Source organism: Choristoneura fumiferana, chromosome 19, assembly GCF_025370935.1.
Source record: "Choristoneura fumiferana chromosome 19, NRCan_CFum_1, whole genome shotgun sequence".
NCBI lineage: Eukaryota > Metazoa > Arthropoda > Insecta > Lepidoptera > Tortricidae > Choristoneura > Choristoneura fumiferana.
Genome location: NC_133490.1, coordinates 5,669,476 through 5,683,808, shown reverse-complemented (window position 1 = coordinate 5,683,808; position 14,333 = coordinate 5,669,476). Strand labels below are relative to the sequence as shown.

General features: G+C 38.0%; 1 protein-coding gene across 4 annotated transcripts in view; it reads right to left on the bottom strand.

Moving 5' to 3' along the window:
- Gfrl (Glial cell line-derived neurotrophic family receptor-like) overlaps positions 1 to 14,333 on the bottom strand; it is a 305,325-nt gene that overhangs the window by 237,628 nt on the left and 53,364 nt on the right. For all 4 annotated transcript variants that reach the window (XM_074102667.1, XM_074102670.1, XM_074102671.1 and 1 more), the window contains exon 3: positions 14,161 to 14,181. In XM_074102667.1, coding sequence (XP_073958768.1) covers positions 14,161 to 14,181 — 21 coding nt within the window. The remainder of the gene's footprint in view (positions 1 to 14,160; positions 14,182 to 14,333) is intronic.

Genomic DNA, 14,333 nt, shown 5'->3' with positions numbered 1-14,333 from the left:
AGTATAAGCGTCTTGTTGACCCAAAATATTTTTTTAATATTTTTAAGACTGATTGAACTGGTGCTCGAGTCCGACTCGCATTTGGCCTGTTTTTGGTTAAAATGTATATAGCCAACTTTTTAATTTGCACGGCAACACAGCAAGGCAAAGCTAAGTGGTTGGACAAACAAGGGGCTGGTCTGATGACTGTTTAGGCGCTTAGCACTGTTGGCTGTGTACAGGGTCACTAAAACATGTATTGTGGGCAAACAAGCGAATTTTCTGAGTGTTTCGTAAAACTCTTTGTACAGATCTAGTGAACAATGCTTTTCCATCGTATTTTGTCCGATAAGTTCGTATTTATCATGCTATCTGCAGGTGGTAGGACCTTGTGCAAGGTCCGCCCGGATTGCTACCACCATCTTGATCGCTAATCCTGCCGTGAAGCAGCAGTGCTTGCACTATTGTGTTTCGGCGTGGAGAGTAAGACAGCCGGTGAAATTACTGGCACTTGAGGTATCCCATCTTAGGCCTCTATCGGTTGGCAACGCATCTGCAATACCCCTGGTGTTGCAGATGTTTATGGGCGGTGGTGATCTCTTACCATCAGGAGATCCACTTGCTCGTTTGCCATCCAGTCGAATAAAAAAAAACTCAATGAGCTTCAGTAAACTTCAGTATAAGCTAGTTGAGAAAGCATGATAAATAAAATACGAACCTTTCCGACAAAATACGATGGCAAAACATATTCACTACATCGGGGCCCTATTTCTCAAAGGTTACCAGTCTAATTATATTAGTGTTTTGTCTCATAAATTGAATGAGAAAACAAAAGACTGATATGCTTCGAGAAACCGGGCCCTGTATGTTTTTCCCTTTTCCTTCAACCATGTTACAACTTACATTTCGGGGAATGTTGTACGACGGATCTACATCTTCATCGCTTCGCTCGCTTCAGTCGCTCGGCTCGCGCGTTGCACAGTTCGATTAATATTACCACTAAAATCAAATTATATTCAAAATACCTATAATACGGCTTAAAATAGTCCTGTGACGGATGGACGTATAGCGGAGCCATATTAAAAATAAATAAATAAAATAAAGTATGTGGGTACTTTGGTACATTTTCAGTAGGCACAGAACCCTAAACAATGCAGCAATATGCTCTGAAACTCGTTTAAGAATAAGCCGTTTTTCATTTTGTAACCATATTATTACGTATGCTAAAGTGTACGTATTTCTTTTCCAGCAAAACGAGTATTTTATTATATCCCTCTATTTGCTAGAGTTGCGCAAAACATCGATAAAATAAAGTCCTGGCGCGTCGCAAAACAAGATTACAGAGGACCCTCCGGCGGTGTGTATTTGTGTGTGTGTGTCGTGTTCTCAGCATTGTGAGACGAAGTGCATTTGTGCTGCAATTCTGTCGGTCGGGGTTGGGAAGTGTCGATAAAATTTGTCGATAGTTTGAAATTTATTTTCCTGTTTTTTGCTTCGATTATTTTAGGGCGTTGGAAGGTTTTTGAAAGAAGCACAATAAATTAGGGTTAATGTTATGTTGTGTGGGTGTGTGTGTGTGTTGTGTGAGGGTGTTGAGGGTTGTGTATGTGTGTTGAGGGTTGTGTTGTGTTATGTTGTGTGTTGTGTATACTTCTTTGAAACTTTTATTATTTTAAAAAGGATCCTGTTGTGCTATTAATGACATTAAGGGGCGGTTTCACCACCCATTGATCAATTTTATTTGACAGATAAATGTGATGCCGTCTCTGTCTATTCGAACAAAACAAACAGAGAAGACATCACATTTATCCGTCAAATAAATTTAATGAATGGATGGTGAAACAGGGGGTAAGTCTAATTTGCTACAGATCAAATATCAGACAATTGCTCGTTTGCCTCCCTCTCATAATAAAAAAAAACATCCGAAATAATATCCACGAACACGAGCTTGTGAAATTGCAACACAAATACGAGTTTTAAAACACAAATAATATGAATGTGAATATTATGTGATTTTTAATAAGTGTATTTCTTACGAAGAATCCATGCGTAAATTGTAAAGAATTTTAATCCTCGCAGGACACCTTAAGTACGACTTAGGCCGTCTACGTTACATTTTTGTAAGTCAAATGAAGTTCATTCCTTATTTTATATGTGATTAATTTCTCATTTTATTAAAATTAAAAATTACAACTAAGTTGTTGTGATTATATTGGTGGAGAGTCGATAGAAATAAACTCACCGCGTGTCCCATCACTAGCAAGCAGTGAAGAGTGCTCGGGGTCGCGGCCTATGCACGTTTAATTTGTCTCACAACCTGGATTGTCTCCTAGACAACCAAGCCTAGACTCAGGCTAGCCCAGTTGACACCTTTATGTGCGCATTGGACGGGGAACGAAATTCATTTGCCAAATAGTTTTTTGTTTTGTTAAAGACATAGCTAATGATAGGGTGCTGGTGTTACGGTGGATAAAAAAGTATGCTTACGTATTAATAGCCAAGATATGCCCGACTTGTTTTGAACCAATCTGTGGTTCTTTCTAAAGCGAGGTCAAACAATTCATTTTTGGCTCACAGTCGGCTTTCTGTTCGAGCTGGCCTTGAGAAGGAACCATGGATGGTTTTGATCATGTCGAGCATATTTCGATGATTGTTTTCCATATTCATACAAATCCTCTTCGACCACCTTGTTGACAGAGCTGCGCACAGCGGGGCTCCTATTTCTTGGCGTTTTGCCCTTCAGGATGCCCTTTTTTAATATTCAAGTAGTTTAAAGATATCAGAAAGATCTAGAATTACAATAGCAATACACAAAAGTTCTATCTAGTTCTAGTTCACGGTAGTTCTTTTCATTCTTAGACGAAGCCTGTACTAAAGCAAGGAATCTCAACATGCTAAATTTTAAGTAAAAGTATCAAGATAATTTAGGACAAAAAGATACCAATAACAAGGGCTTTTAAGTAGGTAAAAGTTTCTTCAAAAGTCAAATAAGACTCGCTGCCGTAAAGCATCCCAGCATGTAAGTAACTACTGCAACTTTCGCCCATGCATAACAATATACGGTTATGAAACTTGTTACTTACGTATGTTCTTACGAGTACTGTTCCCACAGAAGCAGAGGAATAAGCTGGATGTGGGGATAGACGTGGTCTTTGCTTGTTGGTCTTATGGAGAGTGGCAGAGCTCACGCAATGAGCTATGGAGAAAACTATAGTCGGAGTTTCTTTGTGCAATAGAATATGAAATATGGAAATCCGCCGAAGAGCCAGAGTATCCGACATACGAAGAATATTTAAAGTCCCCGACACAGCTCGAAAAGTATTTAAGTTGAAGTGGAAATGGAAAGTCGTTGTAGTCTTTTGGGTTGACTTATGGTCTCTCAAGTCGTGGGTACGAATTCGGGTTTGCATCTATGAGTTTTTCAGGATTTATGTGCGAAATCACATATGAAATTTAGCATGAGCTCAACTTTGAAGGAAAACATTGCCAGGAATCTGCACATTTGCGAAGAAGAAAGTGTGAAGTTGTCAATCCACACTGGGCTCGCGTGGGAACTACGGCATTCTGAGGTGACTTAGCCTGTGCCAAGCAGTGGGACGTATAGGCTTTGATAAGAGCCATTGGGAGCCCAAGCTTCGTTATAAAACGCTTATTTCTATTTTTATTTATATTTCGTGTGACGTCACATGGTACAGTCGAGTTCATAAACTTGGGAGAAAAAATTTGATCAAAAATATCTGAACACGCTTCTAAGCCGTTAACAATAGATTCGTCCATGTATATGTTTCTCAGTCTAATATCCAAATTCAAACCTTTGTAACACTGTTATATGAAAAGGTAGCCTAAAAATTTATTTCCCCTTCGATAACAGGCATTCTTCTTCGTCTTTCTTTTTTTCTTTCTTTCTTTTTGACAAGCTTTCATAAATTAAATAAATAAAGTACAGCCAAAGCAACTAAATCGTATACCAGGGTGGAATTTTTGCGCTACTGATGTCATGTTGAAATCCCACATCTCGCATCTAAATCCCATAGAAATCGTAGCTAAATTGATTATGAAAAGGTGGGACCTCACGATACGCGATTCAGTTTCTTCGTTTGTACGTTAGTTAACTACATTTGATTTTAGGTGCCAACTCGAAAGAACATTCTAAAGCAACAACAAAAACTTCAAAGAAGGTCGTTCAGATTATTTAATTCCTTAAAAAAATGGACCTCAAAATATTAAGCAGGAAAAACCAGACCTCGGCTTAATTATATGATATGCTTCGAGAAACCGGGCCCTGTATGTTTTTCCCTTTTCCTTCAACCATGTTACAACTTACATTTCGGGGAATGTTGTACGACGGATCTACAGCTTCATCGCTTCGCTCGCTTCAGTCGCTCGGCTCGCGCGTTGCACAGTTCGATTAATATTACCACTAAAATCAAATTATATTCAAAATACCTATAATACGGCTTAAAATAGTCCTGTGACGGATGGACGGATAGCGGAGCCATATTAAAAATAAATAAATAAAATAAAGTATGTGGGTACTTTGGTACATTTTCAGTAGGTACAGAACCCTAAACATTGCAGCAATATGCTCTGAAACTCGTTTAAGAATAAGCCTTTTTTCATTTTGTAACCATATTATTACGTATGCTAAAGTGTACGTATTTCTTTTCCAGCAAAACGAGTATTTTATTATATCCCTCTATTTGCTAGAGTTGCGCAAAACATCGATAAAATAAAGTCCTGGCGCGTCGCAAAACAAGATTACAGAGGACCCTCCGGCGGTGTGTATTTGTGTGTGTGTCGTGTTCTCAGCATTGTGAGACGAAGTGCATTTGTGCTGCAATTCTGTCGGTAGGGTTGGGAGGTGTCGATAAAATTTGTCGATAGTTTGAAATTTATTTTCCTGTTTTTTGCTTCGATTATTTTAGGGCGTTGGAAGGTTTTTGAAAGAAGCACAATAAATGAGGGTTAATGTTACCTACTATACTTCTTTGAAACTTTTATTATTTTAAAAAGGATCCTGTTGTGCTATTAATGACATTAAGGGGCGGGTTTCACCACCCGTTGATCAATTTTATTTGACAGATAAATGTGATGCCGTCTCTGTCTATTCGAACAAAACAAACAGAGAAGGCATCACATTTATCCGTCAAATAAATTTAATGAATGGATGGTGAAACAGGGGGTAAGTCTAATTTGCTACAGATCAAATATCAGACAATTGCTCGTTTGCCTCCCTCTCATAATAAAAAAAAACATCCGAAATAATATCCACGAACACGAGCTTGTGAAATTGCAACACAAATACGAGTTTTAAAACACAAATAATATGAATGTGAATATTATGTGATTTTTAATAAGTGTATTTCTTACGAAGAATCCATGCGTAAATTGTAAAGAATTTTAATTCTCGCAGGACACCTAAAGTACGACTTAGACGTTACATTTTTGTAAGTCAAATGAAGTTCATTCCTTATTTTTTATGTGATTAATTTCTCATTTTATTAAAATTAAAAATTACAGTTAAGTTGTTGTGATTAAATATTGGTGGAGAGTCGAGAGGAATAAACCCACCGCGTGTCCCATCACTAGCAAGCAGTGAAGAGTGCTCGGGGTCGCGGCCTATGCACGTTTAATTTGTCTCACAGCCTGGATTGTCTCCTAGACAACCAAGCCTAGACTCAGGCTAGCCCAGTTGACACCTTTATGTGCGCATTGGACGGGGAACGAAATTCATTTGCCAAATAGTTTTTTGTTTTGTTAAAGACAGCTAATGATAGGGTGCTGGTGTTACGGTGGATAAAAAAGTATGCTTACGTATTAATAGCCAAGATATGCCCGACTTGTTTTGAACCAATCTGTGGTTCTTTCTAAAGCGAGGTCAAACAATTCATTTTCGGCTCACAGTCGGCTTTCTGTTCGAGCTGGCCTTGAGAAGGAACCATGGATGGTTTCGATCATGTCGAGCATATTTCGATGATTGTTTTCCATATTCATACAAATCCTCTTCGACCACCTTGTTGACAGAGCTGCGCACAGCGGGGCTCCTATTTCTTGGCGTTTTGCCCTTCAGGATGCCCTTTTTTAATATTCAAGTAGTTTAAAGATATCAGAAAGATCTAGAATTACAATAGCAATACACGAAAGTGGCTAGTTCTTTTCATTCTTAGACGAAGCCTGTACTTAAGCAAGGAATCTCAACATGCTAAATTTTAAGTAAAAGTATCAAGATAATTTAGGACAAGGGCTTTTAAGTAGGTAAAAGTTTCTTCAAAAGTCAAATAAGACTCGCTGCCGTAAAGCATCCCAGCATGTAAGTAACTACTGCAACTTTCGCCCATGCATAACAATATACGGTTATGAAACTTGTTACTTACGTATGTTCTTACGAGTACTGTTCCCACAGAAGCAGAGGAATAAGCTGGATGTGGGGATAGACGTGGTCTTTGCTTGTTGGTCTTATGGAGAGTGGCAGAGCTCACGCAATGAGCTATGGAGAAAACTACAGTCAGAGTTTCTTTGTGCAATAGAATCTGAAATATGGAAATCCGCCGAAGAGCCGGAGTATCCGACATACGAAGAATATTTAAAGTCCCCGACACAGCTCGAAAAGTATTTAAGTTGAAGTGGAAATGGAAAGTCGTTGTAGTCTTTTGGGTTGACTTATGGTCTCTCAAGTCGTGGGTACGAATTCGGGCTTGCATCTATGAGTTTTTCAGGATTTATGTGCGAAATCACATATGAAATTTAGCATGAGCTCAACTTTGAAGGAAAACATTGTCAGGAATCTGCACATTTGCGAAGAAGAAAGTGTAAAGTTGTCAATCCACACTGGGCTCGCGTGGGAACTACGGCATTCTGAGAAGACTTAGCCTGTGCCAAGCAGTGGGACGTATAGGCTTTGATAAGAGCCATTGGGAGCCCAAGCTTCGTTATAAAACGCTTATTATTATTTGTTTTTTTTATATTTATATTTCATGTGACGTCACATGGTACAGTCGAGTTCATAAACTTGTGAGAAAAAATTTGATCAAAAATATCTGAACACGCTTCTAAGCCGTTAACAATAGAGTCGTCCATGTATATGTTTCTCAGTCTAATATCCAAATTCAAACCTTTGTAACACTGTTATATGAAAAGGTAGCCTAAAAATTTATTTCCCCTTCGATAACAGGCATTCTTCTTCGTCTTTCTTTTTTTCTTTCTTTCTTTTTGACAAGCTTTCATAAATTAAATAAATAAAGTACAGCCAAAGCAACTAAATTGTATACCAGGGTGGAATTTTTGCGCTACTGATGTCATGTTGAAATCCCACATCTCGCATCTAAATCCCATAGAAATCGTAGCTAAATTGATTATGAAAAGGTGGGACCTCGCGATACGCGATTCAGTTTCTTCGTTTGTACGTAAGTTAACTACATTTGCTTTTAGGTGCCAACTCGAAAGAACATTCTAAAGCAACAACAAAAACTTCAAACAAGGTCGTTCAGATTATTTAATTCCTTAAAAAAATGGACCTCAAAATATTAAGCAGGAAAAACCAGACCTCGGCTTAATTATATGGCAAAAGCAGCCCTTTGATAAATCCCTTTGAGGCTAATTTGAAGAGAATAGCAATTATTTCGCTTCGCATTGAAGTAAAATGCAGCTTCAATTTTAATGTCATGAAGAAATCGGTTGTCAAGTGTGTCATGGGGACAACGTAAGATATAAACTTTTGGGACTTTAGTATGTGAAGAAAACTGAATCTCGTACTAATGTGGAACCTTTTCATAATCAGTCTCGCTATGATTTCTTTGGCAGATGTATGGAATGTCCAAATGACAGCAGTAACACATGAGTCGTTACCAGCTGGGGCCAAACAACCATGGTCAACCTGGAAATCCCTTAATACACTTCGGACTCAGGTTGGCCGGTGTAAGGAAAACCTTGCAAAGTGGGGCTTCCTGAAAAACCCAAACACCCAGTGTGGCTGTGGGACGGCTTCCCAGAGCATGTCGCATTTGATGTCCTGCCCAGCATGCCCGTCCACCTGTACTGGGCGAGACCTCCGAGATGCAACGGACAAGGCAATAAACACCGCTACTTTCTGGTCGCGAATACTTTAAACGAGTGAAGCCATCGACACGAGAAGAAAAAGAAGAAGCAGTAACACAAAGGTTCCACCCTTGTACGCGATTCAATTTCTTTGACTGTACGTACATATCAAATTAGTTAAGGATGAAAATCAAGCAATCACTATAGACTTTCTATAAAATAAACCTAACCTAACCATCTTGTTGGCTGGCCTAATAAAAAAAAAATGATGATGATGAAAAAGTTGTGTGTTGGTATTAATGAGTTGCGCGTCTTGTAGCAGCCGCCGTGGCATGTGCTCCTAGAGGAAGGACTACGAACTAGTCCGAAACATGTCGAGATAAATTCGATTAAAAGCGTGAGTTATCCGTTTTATGTTTTATTAACCCCCGACAGACATATATATTACTAGCAACGGTTCTTAGAGATGTGTTATCAAAATCGGTTCAGCCTTTTCTGAGATATTGAACTTTGAAGTGACAAAGTGGGGGGTTTTCCAACTTTTTGTTGGCCAGGTTAGTTTAAGTAATTTCTCTATGAGTAGGCCCTACCTGTTTAATTATGGCGATCAAAAAAATTGCTGCAAGTCGACCTCGTTGTGCTTTAAATAACCCCACTTCCGCGGTCGTAAATGGGGAGTAATCGTAAAATCGACCTTCGACTTTTACGCAACACAACGCGTTTAACTCACAGTTTTGTGCAACTGACTGCTTTTTAGGCCAACCCTGGAGTCAGAGTCCCGGCGTTGATCAATGATCCTCGCAATACTAAGTCCTTCAGTCATAAGTCGTTTTGGTTTAAAGTATGGCCACTTTCTGTGTGGTTTTGTGTTGAGTCACGCTTCCTTACTTATTACTTCGATTCCCGTATCGGGGCAGATATTTGTATGAAAAATGCGAATGTTTGTTCTCGGGTCTTGGGTGTTTAATATGTATTTAAGTATCTATATAATTATATTTATCCGTTGCTTAGTACCCATAACACAAGCTTTGCTAAGCTTACTTTGGGACTAGGTCAATTGGTGTGAATTCTCCCGTGATATTTATATATTATTTACTTATTTATTCGTAGCGGGTATATGGTTTTGAGCTTAGAATATTACATTACCTTTCAGTCTGATTGCATTGGATTTAAATCGACCAGTCTTGATACTGTTTTGCTTTGCTAAAGTAGTCTAAGCCATTTATTAAAAAAAACCCTAATTTTGAATTTTTGTAACGCGTTTTTCGACCCACTGATCTGTACCCTCAGTGTAAGTTTTCGGTTACAAAATACGTCTCGATCGCGTTCGCGTTAAAATCTCAATTTGTATGGAAACACGAACATCGCAAACGTTCCGCTAGAGGCGCTGTTCGTGTTTGCATACAAATTGAGATTTTAACGCGAACGCGATCGAGACGTATTTTGTAACCGATACACTAAGGAAGGGCACTGGCAACACTGGATAGAGCGCGGTTCGACTGACTCATAACATAACATACAATGCGCAGCTCGGACGATGAATAACCAACCTTTCTAACTAATACAATGACTGTATACAGCTTTGTTACTTATATATTGGGTAGTCGACACTAATCAATTGACACACTTTTTGTAAGCTGAGATATTATAGCCTGCGAAGCAATTTAATGGTGGGTGTGAACTACGGCCCGAGCCCTCTCATTCTGGGAGGAGGCCTGTGCCCAGCATTGGGACGTATATAGGCTGGGACGGTGTTGATGATTATAGCTAGCTTCCCTAATGGAGAATCAATTAATTGTATTGTAAATTGCTATTTTTCTATTTCTTCCATTTCTTGACAATAACGTAGGTATAATTTTGTTTTCTAGCAACACATTTTTCATTTTTATTTATTTAGAAGATTATAATTTTTATCTATTTATTGTTTAAAGTAGGTATAATTTTGTGTTCTAGACATTTTCAACTGTTTTTTAATTATAATTTTACTATCTTTTTGTTATGACGATCTCCAGTTTTTTTTATCCCAACACTTGCAATTCTCAGCATTTTTATATTATTGTTTAACTTATTTAATATTACCTTTAACGACTTCAATATAGATACTGAGACTTTGACTTTGAAAGGTTATACTTAGTTAAGTCTATTTTAAAATTACCAATGACCATAGGGCTGGTGCATTTCTCGCCCAACGTATTGGAATCACGATCCAGCGCGGAAATGCAGACAGCCTTATGGGCACTCTTCCTCAGGGACAAGACTTGGGGGAATTGTCTATAATAGTTAATATATTTTAAGGATACTTGTAACTGTCATTTTTGTAGCTTATGATGAATTGTATTGAATGAATAAATAAACGAAACTAAACTAATGTTGTTAAGGATTGACATCTATTTGGCATACTTTTTAATGTCCGAAACTGATTACGCATTTAACAGGTTTCGCATAATTTATTTACGCCGAATCTTAAACTTGCCGAAATTTAGTTCGGCATAATTCTGTATAGGTAAGCCGAATAATGGTTTATCCGAACTTATTTTAGCATAATATTAACATGGCCGAATTTTATTATGCATAATCCTGTTTAGCATAATATAGTTATGTAATTTAGCCGAATTTTGATAGGCCGAAATCCTGTCCAAATGTATGTTCAAAAATAAATTACGTAATGTATACCTAATACATTCCCCCCGCATGTAAAAAACAAACATAATCCTACGAAGGTTTTGAAAAAAAAAATGAATAGTTGATACTTGGATAGGCGAAATAGTAAAGGGGGACGGGGGGGCGAAGCCCCCCGCAAGGGGCCGCAACTTTACCGCATGCTCTCCACCAAAAGTCTTGAAGTTTACGGTACGTCACTGCGATTCCGCACCGTCTGCGTATTTTAAGCAGCGGTGTGGCTGCTCTTTAATGCGGTGGCGGGCAAGAGACAAAAGCTACTGTTACACATGCTCGTTACTAGCATGCTAATAAGCATGCTTATGAGCATTCCAGTAATGAGCACGCTTAGTAACTTTTTTATGTCATCTTTCACTGGCAACACTCGTGGCACTACCAATTCTAGCATGCTCAGTAAGCAAACGCGTTCACACTTGCTTATTACCTTTTCCCCTTCCACTCCCACATCAACTAGCATGATCAAAAATAGCAGGGCCTTCTATTAGAGAGCATGCTACTAAAAAGCATGCTCAATAGTAGCATATCCTGTACACACGCGCTAGTAGGTAATATTTGCTTAAGTATTTGCGTAACAGGAGCTTAAGTTAAGGTAAGGTATGTACTCGTATAGTTACCCATATCGCAGGCTACATCTATATTCATATAAGCCGTAGGATCATCAACTATTGGACATAAGCTTCCCCCATAGACCTCCAGTAGCTTCAGTTGGAAGCGGCCTGAATTCACCGTGAACCCGCGGCTATCATGAGGGGTTGCCAAACTCGCCACGTTAGCAAGCGAGTTGGCGAGCGCAGTATATTCTGGTAATCCCTCAGCCGGTTCCTACGGCGTGTACAGGAGGAGGGGGGATAACATTATAACGCCAGCGCCATACAACACGTGTCACTACAGGCTATTGAAAAATAAACCAAAAAAAATGTACTTAACCAAACGTGGCAAGAGGTCAATATGGCTGTATTGACTGCCTCATAAAGCTTTCTAGTAAATCATAATTTCCCTAATATTCACTCGCAGTAACGCATGACTTGCAGATGTCAGATGATGGATGTACACGGCCTCGATACGAAGTACTTATTGGTTTATTTATCGTCGAGGTTGGGGTCGTAAACATACGAGGTCGATTGTTTAAGGGGTCGTGGAGATTGTAGGTTAGTTGGGGTTTTGATTTGGCTTTTGTTAATAGAGACAATAAAGAGTTGATCGATAAGAGAGCCACCTCCTTCGTGATTGCTATTTTTTTTGCTGTCTACTTTGAAGATTATTTATTGTAAAATAAGTGTTATTGATAGTGGAAAAGACGAAAAAGTAGCAAAATCGATTGTAGAACAAAATACACTGTCTATTAACACATACCTGTTTCTTCTATTAATAATTTCGTCGTGGGTTCTATTCTAACGATAATCAGGATTTTACTTTTAGGAATATTTATTCTAATTCAAGATAAGATAAGATATTTTTCATAAAATTGACGAAGATGAAATGACGTCTGACCGAAAGAGACAGAATTCAAACATAAAGGTAGGTACTATCTTGTTAGAACCCAGGGGAAATCGTAGGCAGTCCGGGTATGGGATTATATATAAGTAGCAAGTGGATTATAATCCTAATTATTCAAACCCAATGGTACAACAGAAACAAGGGTAGGTAGATACGCCACGAAAAGTTAAAAAAGCTGAAAATTAATCTAAACATAAATAAATATATACAGATTTGTTGTAACACACAAATACATCTTAATAGATGCAATAAACTACATATCAAGATAAATATACTACAAAAAATACATAATATGTACACACAAAAACACGAGACGGTGATCATTCAACAATTTCCTTAAAGAGGAATCGTCCAGGCCATATGGCCTTGCCACCATGCGGAGTCACTTATTAATATGGGCATTATGCTCGCTCATAAGTGACTCCGCATGGTGGCAATCAACTGTGACTCTCTTGTCTATGTTTTGAAATTATGCTACACTGAAAGTCAATCGTTAGTACAATAAATAAATAAATAACGTATTAAATCAAAAATCTTGAGACAATCGTAGTCTAGACTACGCGTCTTCTTGGCTACTTTTACATCCTATTGTGCTCGCCAATTCGCTAGACAAGTGTGGCGAGTGTTGGCAACCTCCTCATCATAAACCTCAAATGAAAGTGCCAATCAAAGCAACTGGAGGTCTATGGGGGAGGCCTGTGTCCAATAATGGACGTCCTATGGCTGAGATGATGATGTTGATGATGAATGAAGTACAATTTTTGTTTGTGAAAGTGTCGTTTGAAACTCGAAACTGCGGGGCTACTCCTAAATTCTAAAATCGAAGTTGGTCTTGTTCCGTCCCTCTGACACTAATACTATTTAATACGAGAGTGAGAGGGACGGTACGATAGGAACTTCGATTTCCGAACTTAGGTGTAGGCCCTCTGAAGATCGATTTTCTTTTACTTGTTCATATAAATCTTAATGAAAACGAAGATAACCGACGAGTTCCGAGCGATATTAACATTCTAGTTGTTCTGTAATAGGTTTAGCGAATCTGAATAGCTTAAAACTGTGGAATTAGTTTTGATATACTCAGTTCCTACAATTTATTTACAGCCTTATGCATAAAAAGTTACAAATCTGATATAGCAAGTGTGTAACAAAGGCAAATTCCAAACGAATACTGAAATAATCAGGCATTCTAAGGCCATAAAAAAGACCGTATTCTCTTGTCTGAAATCCTATTTATTTTTGACTGGCTGATATAGTTTAACATAAAATAACAGTCCAAAGATCAATCGTAATTTTTCATCTTTATTTATCCAATAATAATTCAAGCATCGTCTGAACTTGAAATATCATTTCAAGGATTCAGACTATCGAAATAAATCCGATTGTAATTCAGCAAAGAAATCGTTTGATCACTAATAATCTGTGCGATTTGGAATTTGAGGAAAACAATCACCGTTACAAGCCTAATGACCCTTGAAACTTGATATTTCTAAATACAAAGCTCTATTTCGTTTAACGATTTCTATTGGCAAGGCCCGTGATTTTGTCTAGATTGTTACGGTAATGATCCTTAGTTAGGCAAAGGTTAGCCTAAAATTGTCGAATAAATTTTCTCCTTGGAAAAGCTGGGCTTTAAATTTATTTTAATTGAAGCGAAGTTGCGGCTAAAAAATATTTTGTAGTGGGATGAGAAAGAAACATTTGGATACCAAAGAGTCAATCCTGTGGTACACCCATTTTGAACTTGCGCTGCGTGAATCTTGATTCACTGCGGAAAAATGTCTTTCGGAATTTTATTTCGTACGTATTTTAACAATCTGAACGGGAATTATATAACGAGTATAATAACGATTTTTATAATATTTACGTGTAGGTATTAAAGCAACATTTACAGGTCAAATGCTAAATTATAATCACTTACAAATTAAGACTAATGGTTTTGTAATACTTATCATATTAATAAATCTAGTATACCTCCTTTTTCCTGGTATGTTCCTGAAACAATAAAAACGACAAAATGTAAAAAGTTATGTCATAATAAAGATTAAGTTATATACAGCATGTATGCTGTTCCAATCCGAAATAAGCACTCGACTTGCGAATGATCCATCTACCCTAGAAGGCAAGCCCCGATATTGTGTAGATGG